Source organism: Capra hircus, chromosome 20 (genome assembly GCF_001704415.2).
Source record: "Capra hircus breed San Clemente chromosome 20, ASM170441v1, whole genome shotgun sequence".
Lineage (NCBI taxonomy): Eukaryota > Metazoa > Chordata > Mammalia > Artiodactyla > Bovidae > Capra > Capra hircus.
In genome coordinates this window covers 58,661,591-58,678,382 of record NC_030827.1, presented here as the reverse complement: position 1 = coordinate 58,678,382, position 16,792 = coordinate 58,661,591, and the positions used below count along the sequence as shown (strand labels likewise).

The following is a 16,792-nucleotide window of genomic DNA, read 5'->3' as shown; positions in this document are numbered from 1 at the left end:
GGGAGCTATGGACCAGTAGCTCCCATTGTACACTTGACCTCTGGTTTCCAGAGGAAACTAGGCCTCAATGCATCTGTGAGGGCATCTTGACACTTTCAAGGCTGAACGTGCCCAGAATCTCTATGGAGTCCTAGACTCTGGCTTTCCAGTTTGGAAGCAGAGAAGGGCGGGGGCACGATCAGGTACAGGGTTTGTTATGTTATCGTTTGAAGTGTTGATAAACACTGATGTTGTTTTTGAGTATATAGTCTTTGAGAGAGGAATATATCTTTGAATATTTGATTTGAACTCTGTTTTGACTATACTGACCTCTCCTAGGAATGATGGAGGACTCTAAGGATGTCTTAGGGACTTTCCTCCTCCTGTGTTTAAGAAAATACAGATGGAACTGTCTTTTTGAGCTGTCTGGAAAGACCATAAGAAACTTCAGGATGTTTGGGGGCAAATGTAGCTGAAGATTTGTAGAATATTGGGAGACGAGCCAGCAGCTTAATGGGCCTCTGGTGTGTGGACTTGCATGTCAGTGATTTTGTCTTTTACATTCCTTTTCATCTCTCTACGGTATTTCCAGCAACTGTGAGTTATTCAACAATACTGCATTCTTATAGAGTGTCCACTGACTATGGAATCCGTTGTGTTCCTAAGGTCTTTATTCACATGGAAATGATGGATTGGTTTGCAATGACTATAAAATTACCAACCCAGTGTATTTTTCTTGTTAGTCCTGGCATAAAGCCCTATAAAATATAAATTGCGCTGATAGCTAGATATTAGATAGCTGAGCTTTTTCTAAGGCATAAAATTTCAAAGTGTATTCAAGACCTGAAAACTTCCAACTTTGGTTGAGTGTTTCTCCAGATTAGCTGCAGTGACGAATTCCCAAGGGTGCATCTGAGAAATCATGCCAGATATTTTAGTCAGATATGTTATTATTTAGCCATATTTATTATGTCCTAAATGAAATACCCATGATGCAGTTGAACAGTCAGATTTACTATAGGCTTTACCAAATGAAAGTTAGTTTTCTCGGGAATTTGGGGTAGTATTTTTCTGACTTCTAGCAAGAGACTAAAGGAAATGATGTCCTTAGTAATTTCAGAGGTTGCTTGGTGGTGGTTATGGCATAGATGGTGGTGGAGGTGGTGATGGTGTAGATGGTGGTGGTGGTTGTGTAGGTAGTGGTAGATGCTTTAGCAGTGGTGTGATGTGGTTATGGCATAGATCGCGAGGGTGTAGACAGTGGTAGAGATGGTGGTGAGGGTGTAGGTGGTGGTGGTGGTCATGTAGGTATTGATGGATATTTTAGCACTGATGATGGTAGTTATGGTATAGATGGTAGGGAGGGTATAGATGTTGGTAGAGGGGGTGGTGATGCGATAGACGGTGGTGAGGATGTAGACAGTCGTAGGGATGGTGGAGGAGGTGGATATTTTAACAGTGGTGGTAGTTATTGTATAAGTGGTGGTGAGGTGTAGATGGTGGTGTGAAGTGCAAGTTGCCCAGTTGTGTCTGACTCGTTGCGACCCCATGGACAGTATAGTCCTGGAGGCCAGAATACGAGAGTGGGTAGCCGTTCCGTCCTCCAGGGGATCTTCCCAACCCAGGGATCGATCCCAGGTCTCTAATATTGCAGGTGGACTCTTTACCAGCCTAGCCACCAGGGGAGCCCGAGGTGGCGGTGGTGAAAAACTGAAGCTGTCAGTTGCTCAGCGTGTCTGACTCTCTGCAGCCCCATGGGCTGTAGCCCGCCGGGCTCCTCTGTCCATGGAGTCCTCCAGGCAAGAATGCTGGAGTGGGTGGCCGTTCCCTCCCCTGGGGGATCTTCCTGGCCCGGGGCTTGAGCCTGGGTCTCCTGCACTGCAGGACTCCCGCATCACTGTCACAGTCGCCGGGGAGGCCCAGTGGCGGCAGTGGCGATGGTAACGGTGGCAGTGGCAGTGCTGGCGATGGCCTAGTAGCTGTAGAACAAACTCATGACCTTTTTCACTTTTATCGTCTGAAAAGGAGAGTTTTATTTCTAAATCCTTTCTTAAACAGATTGAGACTACCTAGAGTATGAAGCAGACTTTTCCCTTCTCCTAACCAAGTGGGACCTTTGCTGTTGTTCAGATGCTAAGTTGTGTCCAACTCTTTGTGACCCCACGGGACCACAGCATGCCAGGCTCCTCTGTCTTTTGCTGTCCCTCGGAGTTTGCTCAAACTCACGTCCTTTAGGCAGACAAGTGGCCCATGGCCACTTGAGTTGATGATGCCATCCAGCTGTCTCATCCTCTGTTGCCCCCTTCTCCTCCTGCCTTCAGTCTTTCCCAGCATCAGGGTCTTTTTCCAGTGAGTTGGCTGTTTGCATCAGGTGGCCAAAGTATTGGAGTTTCACTTTCAGCATCAGACCTTCCAGTGAATATTCAGGGTTGATTTCCTGTAGGATTGACTGGTTTACTTAGTCCTCCAGCTGCATTATCTTCATTTTACTGTTTCTGAAAAATTGGTACCTTTTTCCCGCGTTTAATTTCTTCAAGGTTAGGAGAATTGCTCTCCATAAAATGTAATACTCGGCTTGCTTTATTTAAATGACTGGGATCTTCTTTATTGCTGAACCGTGGTATGGGTCTCCTCTGTGGTTGAAACCCTGCCAGATGTTCTCACTCAGTCACTTCCCTTTGTTTAACCTCCCAAACATCTGTATCAGGCGTGTAAATTCCAACAGTTCCGTGTCGGTCACAGTTTCCATCCTGAGACACTTACTTCATGCACAGACTCCCCAGCTGCCTAATCTTTCTGCCTCCCTCCCCAGGAGAGGTGGGTTTCACTGCTCTCCTGGCCCCGGATCTGGGAAGAGAAGCAAGAGGCTCCCTCTGTCCTTCATTTATTTCCCTCAATTTTCCCTCAACTGAGCAGACACATCCTCCAGTTAAAATATGTTATTTAGAAAGAGAGTTCTCAGTCTTAATTTCCTTTCCCAGCATGGGCCTTGACAAAAACAAGATCCACCATGAGAAAACGCTTGGGTTCCCCTCCCTGCCTGATCTCATGAATCGTCCCACTGACGATTGTTGTAATCATTCTCAGGGAATTATGCTTATATCATAGGAGGTGGATGTTTTCCGTGAGGAAATTAAAAACTGTTGCTAAAGCCCAAGTCATGTAAAAAGGGAGGGGAAAAGAAAAAAAAAAGCCTACCTCCTTTGAGGCATCGTGAAAGAAAAATCTGGAAACTGTGATGCCGTATGTGTGCATTCAGTCAGCGCCTGTTGAGTGTCTGTGATGTGTCCTTTGCAGAGAACCTTTGTCCAGTGATGCAGTGGAGTTGAGGGAAGTCCGCCATATGTAACTGGCTACAGTGGGCTGCCCTGGTTTATCCCAGCGGCCTAACGCTTGGTGGATTCAGGCAGAGTTTGAGGGGATGGGTGTGTGTGGATGTCCACCCCCAGGAATGCTGGCCTCTTCACCTGCTGGCAGTGTGACCTTGGGTACATTTCTGACGTGTCCAGGCTGCGGGTCTGTTTTTACAGCAGGAGGATTAGGGAGGCCTCGACTCCATAGGGTGCAAGTGGGGGTGGGGAGCGGGTGCAAGTGGAGAATCGGTGCAGCTGCACCTGTTGATCGTGAGTCCAAGGGGCGAGGTGGCAAGATGGGTGGGGTGGGGGGCCGCTGGTTCAGGTTGTTCCTGGTGCTCCAAGTGCCATGGGCCACTTGTCTGCCTAAAGGACCTCAGGACATTTGGGTTTGGGGGCAGCTCTGTTTTCCTAGAATTTACCCAAGGCTGCTTAAAAAGTCTTGGGGCTGGGGAGTGATCGATTGCTAGACTATTCAGAGATCTGGAATATCATCAATGCTATACAGAATGAAAACGGTCCAGATGACAGAATATTCAAAATTAGGGTCATTTATTGGGTGGCACATTAAATACAGGATGTGGTTGCTTTTCTGCTGAAAAGTTATGTTTTAAATGAACAACTCACGGAATGCGGGGACCTGAGTGTGGTCAGTGCAGTACCCTGACCAGTTCTCACTCTCTGTCCAGGCCTCCAGTATTGAGAACAAGCAGGACTGGATCAAGCATATCCGGGAGGTGATCCAGGAAAGGACCATCCACCTGAAAGGCGCCCTGAAGGAGCCCATTCACATCCCAAAAACGGCTCCAGCTACGAGACAGAAGGGAAGGAGGTCAGTGTCTGGGGACGTTTTTCCAAGTTGGTGTTTATTTAAGGGCAGTAACAAGGCAATGTTTACTTACTAGTTTTCAGAAATCATTTTTCTCAGACATTTTGAGGAATGTTCTTTTTAAATACAATTCACACATAGCATCATTCTTCCTAATGAAATTGCTTCATCAAGACAACAGCCTCCTTCACCTTAAAGCCACTGAGAGTCTACACGCACATCCCTAGTTCTCTTCCTTTTCCAACTGTTAATCCATGTGCATGTGTGAATAGTGCCTGTGACCCTGGACGAGTTGTGTAGCACCTACACGCATTTGCTTCTCGTCTCTAAGACGACACTGACCATTTCAGCTGTATTTGATCACTGGGAAAACCAAGTGCAGTGGTAGGCGGTAGACACACAGCCTAGGGTCCAGCCCAAAGCCTGTCCTCACTGAAAAGTGATCGGCCGTCATCAATATTAATATCAGCCACAATCATACAGACTGATTCCCACTTCTTTGAACAAATCTGTTCTCTGTCCACTGTCTGATGGACGCTCGTCACCAGTCTTGAGGCACAGACCCAGCAGTGTCAGGAATCTGCATTTTTGTGTCTCCAGGGATGGAGAGGATTTGGACAGCCAAGGAGACGGCAGCAGCCAGCCAGATACGATTTCCATCGCCTCCCGGACATCTCAGAACACGCTGGACAGCGACAAGGTGAGCGGGAGCCGGCCCTTTCTTGGGGGAGGTGCATGTAGCCAGTCTCCGGTCTGTCGATAAAGGACAGTTTGTCATCAGCGTTTCAAACAGTGGCCATGGATTACGAGGGGTGCCAGGAGCAAAGACGGAGTGTCAGGATGAGAGGACTTGAACCCTGAGGATTCAGGAAAACAGTCATTCATCCTCTCCAGTGCCATTGCATGGTTCTCTGTGCGAGTTTCCTAAGGTTTTGTGTTTAAGCTTTTTTATTTTATATTAAGCAGAAGACCCTATTGTCGGACATTAAATCTTACACAGAGCTCTGGTACATAAAAGCAGGGCTGCTCTGACTGAAGCAGGAGCAGTGGCATCTGCAGAGGGTGGGGGAGGCCTTGAGTCACCGTGGACTGACCACCAGGAGGCCCCCGGCTGGGCCTGCACCCGTGCTGACCACCAGGAGGGAGGGTCTGATGTCCATCAGAGAAGTCTAGATTCACCTTCTACAGCAGTGGCCTACAGAGTCCCGTGATCCTGTCTTGATAAAATCAATAAACCTACAAAACAAACCGATAGGAAAAGGTGGACACCTGGGTTTATGTGATACACAGGTGACTAGAGGACCCTGTAAAGGCCAGTGGAGGGCATTGATGTCCACAGAGGCCTCTGTCCCTACCGAGAGGAACACCTGCCCGGTTCCCTTTCTAGAGGACCAGACAAGGTTCTTGAAACAAATTATTTAACAGCAAGTAGGGGTTTCGTTGGGCTTGCCTCAGAGCTCAGTTGAAAGAGAGTCTGCCTGCAATGTAGGAGACCCTGGTTCGATTCCTGGGTTGGGAAGATCCGCTGGGGAAGGGATAGGTTACCCATTCCGGTATTCTCAGCTTCCCTGGTGGCTCAGTTGGAAAAGAATCTGCCTGCAATGCGGGAGACCTAGGTTCAATCCCTGGGTTGGGAAGATCCCCTGAAGAAGGGAAAGGCTACCCACTCCAGTATTCTGGTCTAGAGAATTCCATGGACCGTATAGTCCATGGGGTCGCAAAGAGTCGGACACGACTGAGCGACTTTCACTCACTCACCTGGGGGTTTCCTTGGTCTTGCCATTGGTTCAGGATTCCTAGGTAGTTTCTCACTGTTTGACCCTGGACTTCCCCACACGAGTCCTTAGTCCCAGGATCTAGGGTCTGTCTGCACTCAGCGACAGCCCACTCCCCGCCCCGAGCTCCAATCTCTCGGGAGCGACTGCTGTCAGAGAGAGCCCGGCATCGGGGCCGCTTCCCACAGCTGGTCTCAAGGGCCCAGACGTGGCTCTTTTCTCACTCAGCTTTGCAGAAGAATTCACAGTATTGACTGTTGTTTCCAGGACAGAAGTAAGTAGGTTTAAAAACGTTGTTTTCCTCACCACTTTCATGTTTTCAGAATCCTTCTAATTCGAGTAATTAGCTCTTTCCCAACCTCCTTTTTGACTTCACTAAGTAATAAGTCCCAGAACTTAGACTGCTTTGAGTACCAGGATTGGAAAACAAAAAAAAAAAAAACAGTGTCTCATTTGATTTTGTTCCGAGCTCAGTGTATTACATTCAGCAAGTATTTCTCGCCAGTGGTAATAACGAGGAGTAAGATAAATGAGCTGTTCAGGCATTCAGTGCCTAATAGCCTCTCTCTCTCTGCTGCCCCACCCGTAGCCTTGCGGTTAAGAAAATAAATTGAACTTGGACATTTTTCTTTAGAGTAATCCCGAGTATTTTCTTAAAAAAAATAATAATAATTGAGGTAATTGGGTTATCTAAATAGTCGCACAAGACTTCCACCTGAAGGAAAAGTCCGAAATAACCGTGGCTCATGCCGAGGGGACCAGCCACCTTCATGCAGACCCACTCACAGACCCCCCGAGGCTGACTGAGCATCATACCCCCGCTGGGGCCCACCAGGCCCCAAACTCAGAGTCTTACCGGATATTCTCTCGTGGATGTGGTCTGTGTTTATCTGAGTTTGCAGCCCGGTGTCAGGATGCAGTGCTTTCCCTGCTGAGGGTGTGGGTTCGATCCCTGGACTGGGAACTAAGATCTTATAAAAAGCAAGGTGCTAGCTATACATACATACGTGTGTATGTAAAGTCTATTCTAAGAATAAGTTATTTGAGTGAAATTGCCAGAGAAACCTACCTGTAAAGAGTTCTGCCTTTTGGAAAGGATGTTGAGGTCTTTTCCGGGGATTGGTTCTAGAAGAAATGTAACTTTGTTTCTCTCTGGTGGTTTCTGTGTAGATGGGTGGTGAGGGTTTGGAAGTAATCCCTGCACCTGGTAAGGGGGGCTCCTGATTCTCCAGCCCCCAACTCTGAAGTGCAGCTGCCCAGCACCAGGCCGTGCCTGCAGTTGACTGGAGTCCACAGGAGGTTTACCTCAGACATAAAGCTCCGTCCTGAAGTTGGGAAGAGTTCTCTTGTTCTGCTTGGAATAGGCCTCTAGGAACTCAGAATCGAGCCTGCACAGCTCCTGTAGAAAAAATAAGGCATTATTCTAGGAACTGTTGCTTTTAAGGCAGCAAGTTCTAGTACTTTATGAGAGGGAAGGAATCAGCCACTCACAAAAGCATGGGTTTGCAGAAATTAGTCGTTTTACACTGAAGATCTACTGGGGTATTGGAATTATTCAAGAGCCGCCTCTTAAGTATTTTATCCCTGAAGGTAATTCACTAGTTTTGGTTTACCTCTTCTCATACCCAACCTCTGAGCTTCCTTCCTTTGCTCAGAAACCCCCACCTGCTCCCAGCGTCACGTCTTCAAGGCGGCCTGTAGTGAGCCCTCCACCCGAGCCCCCAGGGCGGCGGAGGCAGTGGCCTCATTCGCAGCCTGATGTCCTCGTGACCCTGAAGCATGGGCAGTGACGCGCCAGAGCTGTTGACTGAAGTGGAGGTGGCTATTTAATGCCCCTCACAGGGCTTCAGTAGGCTCAGAAGTACATGAAAGGGCTGACATGTCCTCCTCAGGCCGTGGAGCTGCAGGGGCTTGTCCCCTCCACTCTGGGCTCTGCATTGAGGAGAACAAGCTGCGTGGATGCGTCCGAGAGTGGGGTTTGGAGGGGCCACACCCCTGGAGCCTCATACAGGCCATGGCCCGTGGCTGCGACCACACACACGAGCCTGCACACGTGTGTTCTCCGCCTTCTTCTTGCAGCCATCTCCCTGTCTGTACTTCTCCGATAGAACGTCTCAGGGTCAGTCGATGACTAGGGAGGATACATTTAGGAAACGGCCTCCTTTTCTGCGTCAGCTTGTAAAATGCACTGTTGCGCTAAAGTGGGCTTAACCAGAAACCCTCCTCTTATCTCTGAGGCAGTTAACTTTTCGTATGTCTCGAGGTTCTTCCCACCCTCCATATTTCAAGTTTAAACAGCCTCTGCTGACAGAGGCAGATAGATCTGGCAAGCGCAATTACTTAACCATATTCTGCCTCTTGGACCTCATTTACGATGTCTGTTATGAGTTAGTTGTTATCATGGAGTTTGGTTCCCTTTCAGAAACTGAGTGGGGGGGTGTTTTTGACTTGGCCTCTTGGAGAATTCTTGAAGAAAAGTTATCTGCCCAGCGCCATAGTGACTCTCAGACGAGGCACAGAAGGTTTTGAGTCTGGGGAGGAGGGGCCGCTGGAGACCCCTGCTTTCCAGGGGACGCCAATGCAGTTAGCCGATGCAGACCACGGGTCCCCACGAGGACCTTTCTTTCCTTGAAATGTCGGTTTTGAAATAGGCCATCTCTCTGTCTCAGATGTAATTCAGCACTGATTCCCGCTCATCTCAATGGTATTGTGCTGATAAAGCAATCTCATGAAATTATGATTTGGGTTCCAAAGGAATCAGACGCTTGCCAGATTCTTACCTCATTTGTCCTAAGCTTGCCTCCCCGAGGTAGGGAGGAGAAGCCTCCGGGGCACTGAGGGGACGAGGGAGGCCTGATGACCCTCACAGGGCCACCCAACAGTGGAATGGGGAGCCAGAAACCGAATGTGCATTTAATTACCTGGTGACTCTACACCCTGTTATTTCACACTCAAGCTGAGCACAAGCTAAGTACTTTTAGCATATTAAAGAAACAGTATTTAATATTTTTTTCCTTCTATCCACTTTATTAGTCTTGTGGTTTGCTTCATATAACAAAAATTTATATATATAAGGAAAATAGAAAAATATGAGGGTCAAATATAGGCTTCTATAGAACAGAGCTGGAGAAGGCAATGGCAACCCATTCCAGTACTCTTGCCTGGAAAATCCCATGGATGGAGGAGCCTGGTAGGCTGCAGTCCATGGAGTCGGTAGGAGTCGGACACGATGGAGCGACTTCACTTTCACTTTTCACTTTCATGCATTGGAGAAGGAAATGGCAACCCACTCCAGTGTTCTTGCCTGGAGAATCCCAGGGACAGGGGAGCCTGGTGGGCTGCCGTCCATGGGTCGCACAGAGTCGGACACAACTGAAGTGACTCAGCAGCAGCAGCAGCATAGAACAAAGCATCTTGAAATTGGGATGGAAAAAGTAGCCAAGGCAAGCCGGGGCAGCCTGCCAGAAAGGGGCCCAGGCCAGCAGGGGGCCAGATGTGAGCTTTCTTCAGGGCTAAGGCCATGCAGATCTTATTTGTAAAGAGCAAGACATTCACTTGAGGTTGGTACTTGGCATGCTCTGCCCTAAGCTTGTGATATGAATGTGTGAGTCCACACATTTAGAAAAATAAACGGTTTCAGTTATTTTTCATGAAGTGTATTTAGCCCTACGTTGAGGATATGAAATTTTATGCAGTTTAAAAAGTCAGTAAACCTCTGGGAAGCGACAGTCTCCACTGTAGGAACTTGGACGGGTTTACATAGATAGTAGTGTTGCGGCAATATATAAAGTAGTTAATGCCAGTACGTTTTAAAATGTGGCTGGATTCACATTTTTAAGAAAGGAAACCTGCGTCCAGCCTACTTAGGAAGTGCCTTCCGCTTGCATTCAGCATCACTGCTCACATACCGGCCTATGTGCCAGCCCCCTTAAGCTCATGCTCTCTCCTTTGCCCGAAGCTGCCAGAAGCAAGAGGGAGCCTTGACTCAGAGATTCCGCCCCATGGGCTGGCTTTGCCAGAACCTCCCAGGGCCTCCTGTAGGTTTGCCCGCGTAGGCATGAAATTGAGTCACTCCATCCGGAAGCCTTTCCATTGACAGCGCATAGTTTTAATTCCCAGGCATCAGTCCTGACTCTGCCCAGACGGTAACAAGAGTAGAGTAAGCAAAGTCTTTAATGACCAGCAGCAGATGATTGGGCTTCTCTGGTGGCTCAGATGGTAAAGGATCTGCCTGCAGTGCAGGAGACACAGGTTCAGTTCCTAGGTCAGGGTCGATTCCCTGGAGGAGGAAGTGGCAACCCACTCCAGTATTCGTGCCTGGAGAATTCCATGGACAGAGGAGCCTGGCGGGCTACAGTCCATTGGGTTGTAAAGAGTCGGACACGACCGAGCAGGGAGGGGCTCCCAGCCAGGCCTCTGACCTCTGCTGCTCAGCAGCCTCTGCACCCGTTCCCTTATCTGTAAAAGCGGACAATACTGCTCCCTACTCCAGGGCTGTACTAAAAGTGTGCGTTTAGAACAGTGGCTTGCATGTCCTGAGTGCTGCATAGGTTTCAGCTGTGACCGTGTCTTCATTTGAAAAAGTGCCTCCTTCCCAGCCACTCAGTATTTGCTGTTGCACTCACTATACAGCGGCCTCTTACTGAGTACTTTTGTTGTTGTTGTTTTAATGTTTAATTAGAGCATAATTATTTTATTGTGATGACTTTTGCTGTAAGTCAACGTGAATCAGCATCAGGTGTACGTGTGTCCCCTCCCTCTGGAGCCGCCCCCCGCTCCCTCCCATCCCACCCCTCTAGGCTGTCACGGAGCGCTGGCTCTGGGTCTCCTTCATCAGACACTGAACCCCCACTGGGGGTCTGTTTCACGTACAGCATGTATATGTTTCAGCGCTATTTGCTCATATCATCCCACCGTCTCCTTCCCCTACTGTGTCCAAAATGTCTGTTTCTCCTTTGCTGCCCTGCAAGCTGGATCATCAGTACTATCTTTCTAGACTCCACGCGTGCGTGCCAAGTCACTTTAGTCGTGTCTCACTGCAGCCCTATGGACTGTAGCCTGCCAGGCTCCTCTGTTCATGAGATTCTCCAGGCATGAATACTGGAGTGGGTTGCATTTCCTCCTCCAGGGGATCTTCCCTGACCCAGGGATCGAACCTGCATCTCCTGCAACTCCTGCATTGAAGGCTGATTCATTACCTCTGAGCCACCGGGGAAGCCCTCTAGACTCCATATGTACGTGTTAATATGCGATATTTGTCTTTCTTTTCCTGACTGACTTCACTCTGTATGACAGGCTCTGGGTTCATCCACCTCATTAGAACTGACTCAAATAGGTTCCTTTTTATAGCTGAGTAATATCCCATTGTGTATTTGTACCACAACTTCCTTATCCATTAGCTGAGCACTCTTGATTGCAATGGATTTAGAAGCTGTGTTTATTAGAAGCTCGAAGCTGTACTAAAGGTAAACTGCTCAGATTTAGCGCCTGGACTTTTGCATCCTGATGTCTCAGCAGTAAATACTGACCACATACCGAATGGGCAGCCTGTGAAGAAGGGGAGATTCTCACTTGAGACGTTTTCCCAACCACTCTTCTTCAATCCTACCACATCAGCTGCACACGTGTAGGGTGATGACTCTGTGCTCTTCACGAGGTTGATCCGTGCATCCCCAGGTGTGAGGCCATCATCCCCTGTGCAGCCCAGGCCAGGTGCTGCCCTGCAGGAACAAGCAGGGGACACCCTCCCTCCCGGCAGTCTGGCAGAGGTGGCACCTGGCATTGGTTCCCTCTATCTTTCTCAGTAACTGTGGCTTTTTAAGTGCGCCCATAAAGCCACAAAATGAATGCAACCTTTGCTGACTTGAGTCCGGTGCAGTCGTTCAGTCGTGTCCGACTTTGCAACCCCATGAATCGCAGCACGCCAGACCTCCCTGTCCATCACCAACTCCCGGAGTTCACTCAGACTCAACGTCCGTCAAGTCAGTGATGCCATTCAGCCATCTCATCCTCTGTCGTCCCCTTCTCCTCCTGCCCCCAATCCCTCCCAACATCAGAGTCTTTTCCAGTGAGTCAACTCTTTGCATTAGTGGCCAAAGTACTGGAGCTTCAGCTTTAGCATCATTCCTTCCAAAGAAATCCCATGGCTGATCTCCTTCAGAATGGACTGGTTGGATCTCCTTGCAGTCCAAGGGACTCTCAAGAGTCTTCTCCAACACCACAGTTCAAAAGCATCAATTCTTCAGCACTCAGCCTTCTTCACAGTCCAACTCTCACATCCATACATGACCACAGGAAAAACCATAGCCTTGACTAGACGGACCTTTTTTGGCAAAGTAATGTCTCTGCATTTGAATATGCTATCTAGGTTGATCATAACTTTTCTTCCAAGGAGTAAGCATCTTTTAATTTCATGACTTGAGTTGCTCAATCAGAAAAACAAAGATCCCCCCACGCTAGGGTAGAGCGCCTAAGTTCTACGAAAAGGCAGATTTTTTTCAAAAGTACAACTTCAGGGATAACAGCAACAGAAGTGTTTCAAAAAAAAATGGCGGATCAAGAAGTGCTTTTCAGTGTAAAGGTTATGGTACCCATCAAAGTCACTGTTGATGACGGTGGCCCATCTTTGATTCCGATTCAAGGCGAAAGGTTTATTCTGCCTGTTCTTTTGTGGGAGGGACCAGTCATCTGGCTACCTGCCTGTCATGCCTTAGTTTTTCAAGGGATAAAGAAAGAGGCCTTTCAAATGAACGTTTCTGGATAAGTGCTGCTCACTCAGCAAACACAGCAAGCAGGCTCCTCTGGGCTTCCTTGTCCTACCCGTGGTCTTGCTTTCCAGGCGGTGACTGAAAGTAGCACACGTGGGTCCAGCCGCCTGCTTCCTGACCTTCCTTCCTTTTCCCGCTTTTCAGTCAACGAAGCTCTTTAGTCCTGCCCTGCAGCTCAGCTCTCAGTACCTGCCCAGCACGGTCCGGTGCCTCTGGTTCCGACAGGTTCAGAGTGAGGGCAAGTGCGGCATGAACCCAGCTTCTGCAGAGCTCAGAGGCCTGGGACCAGGAGCTCTCTTCTCTGGCTTTTCTTTCCACACTTAAAGTTTGCCTTTTCAAATATATCTTTCCAGGTGAACTTGGCATGCTTTTGTTTTAACTTTTTATGTATTTATTTTTGGCTGTACTAGGTTTTCCTTGCTTTTGCACAGGCTTTCTCGAGTTGTGGCAAGCTGGGGCCATCCTTCGTTGCCAAGTGCCCAGGTTTCTCATTTCAGTGGCTTCTCTTGTTGCAGAGAACAGGCTCTTGGGTGCTCAGGTTTCAGCCGTTGTGACCCCAGAGCCCAGAGGCAGTAGTTGCGGCACACGGGCTTAGTTGCCCCAAGGCATGTGGGATCTTCCTGGCCCAGGGATGGAAGCCATGTCTCCTGCGTTGGCAGGCATACTCTTAGCCGCTGCACCACCAGGGAAGTTTGAGCTTCTTGACACCATAACTGTCCATTGCATCTCACGTGTGTCACAGTCAAGGAGGACTTCCAAGAGTTATTGTAAAGTCAGAACTGCTTGTGATCACATTAGTAATGGGGAAAGGGTTGCTGCTGCTGCTGCTAAGTCGCTTCAGTCGTGTCTGACTCTGTGCGACCCCATAGACGGCAGCCCACCAGGCTCCCCATCCCTGGGATTCTCCAGGCAAGAACGCTGGAGTGGGTTGCCATTGCCTTCTCCAATGCATGAAAGTGAAAAGTGAAGGTGAAGTCGCTCAGTCGTGTCTGACTCTTCGCGACCCCATGGACTGCAGCCCACCAGGCTCCTCCATCCATGGGATTTTCCAGGCAAGAGTACTGGAGTGGGGTGCCATCGCCTTCTCCAGGGGAAAGGGTTAATCTCCCTGAAAAAAAAAACTATACCTAGAGTTTCTTTCCTGAATAAAATGTTGGATTTGGTAAGCTGCTGCTTTGGGAAAAGCTTTTTCTCTCATAGATTTATTTTTGTTTTCTTTTTTTTCCCCCTTCTTTCTCTTGGCAGGGGGTGAGTGGTGAGAAACATGGCATTTTTGCCATCTTAGCCATTTTTCAGTTCTTGCAGATTTCTTTTTTTCACCCGGATGTGCGAGAAACTCACAGCGGTCCTCTTGGAAATGCAGCAGCAGGTTTTATGACAGCTGGTCCTGTGAACTTGGCCTTGGGGTTGGGGTGAGCAAGGGGCCCTGGTGGTCACATGGTTAGGATGGCCTCTGATAAGTCCAGTCCTCTGGCCTCCACCAAGTGGCCCAGGGAGCAAGCTGCTGGGTGGATGAGAGGCTGAGTAATGCGTTTCCTGGGGGGGTTGTTCTGGCTGCCAGCGTGGCCTGTCTTTTGTAACCTCGGCCACTGACGGAGCCATGCTTTCCAGTCCCCTTGAGCCAAGGAACCACTTTCTGCTCTGTGTGTCTCCTGCAGAACTGCAAGACCCTTAGCGCAGTTTCTAAGCGCCCGCGTTGTCCTGGGCTGGAGGATGTGACTTTGCGGGTTGTACACTCTGCCCTGGAAGGGAGGTGGCTTTTATTAGCCTGCGTCTCTCCTCCTGAAGTGCTGCTCTCAGAAAGTTGGTCCAACACCCACCTGCAATCAGTCTGAGGTTCTGGAAGCAGGTTCACTTGTAGTGAGGGCTACACCATCCTCGTGTGAGTCGTCAAGAGCCCCTCTTCCTCTGGCGGAGCCTGGTCCACGACTCACCTGGGAGCTGGTCATTCGAGCCAGGTGCTGGCTGTTGTCCTTCCCAAAGCTGTATATTCTTGGAATACAAACACACCTCATTACAGAGCTCTAGGGAGGGGCTGCTGGAGCCCAACAGGCGGGCGAGAAGCCCCCAGCCACGGCTCCGCTTCAGTCACTGTCCTTGCCTGGGTTCAGGCGAAGGAAAATAGTAAAACGTGGTTTCTCCAGAAAACGTAAAAAGTCAATTCTGTTCTGTGTGGCGGTTGTGGAAGGTTTGCAGGGCAGGGTAAAGAATCCGCCTGCAGTGCAAGAGTCCTGGGTTCGGTCCCTGGGACGCTGCCAAGTGTTTCTTCCTTTTGGGTGAAACAGCCGAGATTTTCATAAATTACAGTCCTAAGCTGCATGCGATAAGGAGCCCATGATACAAGTCCATAAAATATATAGATGTGAAAAAAGATAAGGTGAAAACTTCAACAAAATGTGGTTGAAAAGGAAAAGTGAATTTCTAAACTAGATAAATGGAATGGTAACTCCTTCAACATAGTGATGAAATTATGTCACTAGGGGTAGAAATATCACTGGTAAAGAAAGACCTGTTAATGATGTCAAGTATATGTATATAATTATGTATAACAACATATAGCTTAAACTTTTTCTTACTAGGAGTTTAACTCTTCTTGAAAGGCTGTAATGACTTGCACTGATACTTCAAAATAGTTATTTTAAGTCTTTCATACAAAAAAGTTTTTGTTTGTTTTTTTAAATTAACAAGCCTGGTTTTAAAGACGAGCTTTGGAATAAGTTTAAAACATTCAAACGTGAACACCGAGACAGAAATTCACGGGTTATCTCTTTTCTGGACTAGAAAATGTCCATTTAATCCTCCTCTTATAAATTCATGCAGGCGATTCTTATGGGAAAACTCAGCTTATTCTTAGGGGCAGTGCCGAGAAGATATGATTTTTTTTTTTTGGACGATAATTCTAGCACTGTTTGAAAATATTCTTCTGATACTAGATTTTGTTACTAAGTTCCCTAAAGCCTTTGAAAAAGAATTTTGACTCAGTATGCAGTTCTTTGTCAGAACAGGCTTGATTTTCATTTCTCAGGCCCTGTCAAGGGCACAGATGTTTCCAATAGTTTTGATTACTGTGCGAGGGACTGGAACTTGGAGCCAGAAAGAGCGTCCAGCTCCATCCCTCTGGGCCGCGCCGTCCTCTCTTCTCACCCTGCCCCCACAACAGAACCCTGAGCAGTCTGAGAAATCCCCTGCAATGGAGAAGGAGGCCAGCACAGGCTGGTGATGAGGGGGCAGTGTCTGAAGTTGAGCTTCCCAGGGCAGAGCCGGGGTGGTGACTCACCAGGACCACACGTGCGGCAGGCCTGGTGGACTGGTGGCCATCCCAGGAGAGCTCAGCCAAGGGAAAGGGCTGTAGGAAGTGCAGGCCTGGGGGTGCTCGGCAAGCTGCGCTCCGCACCACTGCTTGTCCACGGGTCACGTTTCCCTGGGATGGGAAACAATCCTCCTTTTCGTTACAGGGATTAACCGCTTCCATAACATGGGTTTTTTGTGTGTTTTTTTTGTAACAAGGGAAATTCTTCTTCAGGCTGAGCCTCTGCCCTTAGCAGCCCCTTCAATTGTTCTCAGAGAAGCAGAAGAGATTCAGCATGGTTTTTCCAGAGAAAAGTTTGTAAAATTTAGAAAGGGGGGTCAGTCACTGGTGGAAATAGTCCTTTGTGGCCTAGCAAAGAGAGTTCCTTTCATCGACATTTAAGCTTTATTTTGGACGAGTTTTGTTTTGCTTTCTGGGGTTGTCTAGTGGACATGTGTTTCTTATTCTATCTAAACTTGCTCTGGAAAGAAAGGCTTGGTTAGAGCAGGAGGGCAGCGGGGAGCACGGAGCACAGCAGCGGCCGCAGGCCCAGGCAGGGGGCACGGCTCCCAGCTCTCTGCCGGGGGCCAAAGGGGACGTGTCTTTGCACCCGCCGCAGCCCCCCGCCCGCCCGTCGTCTTGTTCTCGTGTGCCGATGCCTAAAGGGTGGCAGAGAACCAGGCACACGTCACACACCAAACACAGAAGACTCCCTTTCGGGAGCCACAGAGGAAAAGCCCGTGTTTCATTTTGCTTTGCAAACAGTGGCTTCCTTTATAGAGCAAACCTGTTTTACTGTT

The 16,792-nt window shown here is 48.6% G+C and overlaps 1 protein-coding gene across 3 annotated transcripts in view; it reads left to right on the top strand.

Annotated features, from left to right (window-relative positions):
• TRIO (trio Rho guanine nucleotide exchange factor) overlaps nt 1-16,792 on the top strand; it is a 355,929-nt gene that overhangs the window by 249,661 nt on the left and 89,476 nt on the right. For all 3 annotated transcript variants that reach the window (XR_001919786.1, XM_018065520.1, XM_018065521.1), the window contains exons 32-33: nt 4,022-4,164; nt 4,762-4,861. Coding sequence is in view for 2 of the 3 variants with exons in the window: in XM_018065520.1 (XP_017921009.1) it covers nt 4,022-4,164; nt 4,762-4,861 (243 nt within the window). In the remaining variant the exon portion in view is untranslated. The remainder of the gene's footprint in view (nt 1-4,021; nt 4,165-4,761; nt 4,862-16,792) is intronic.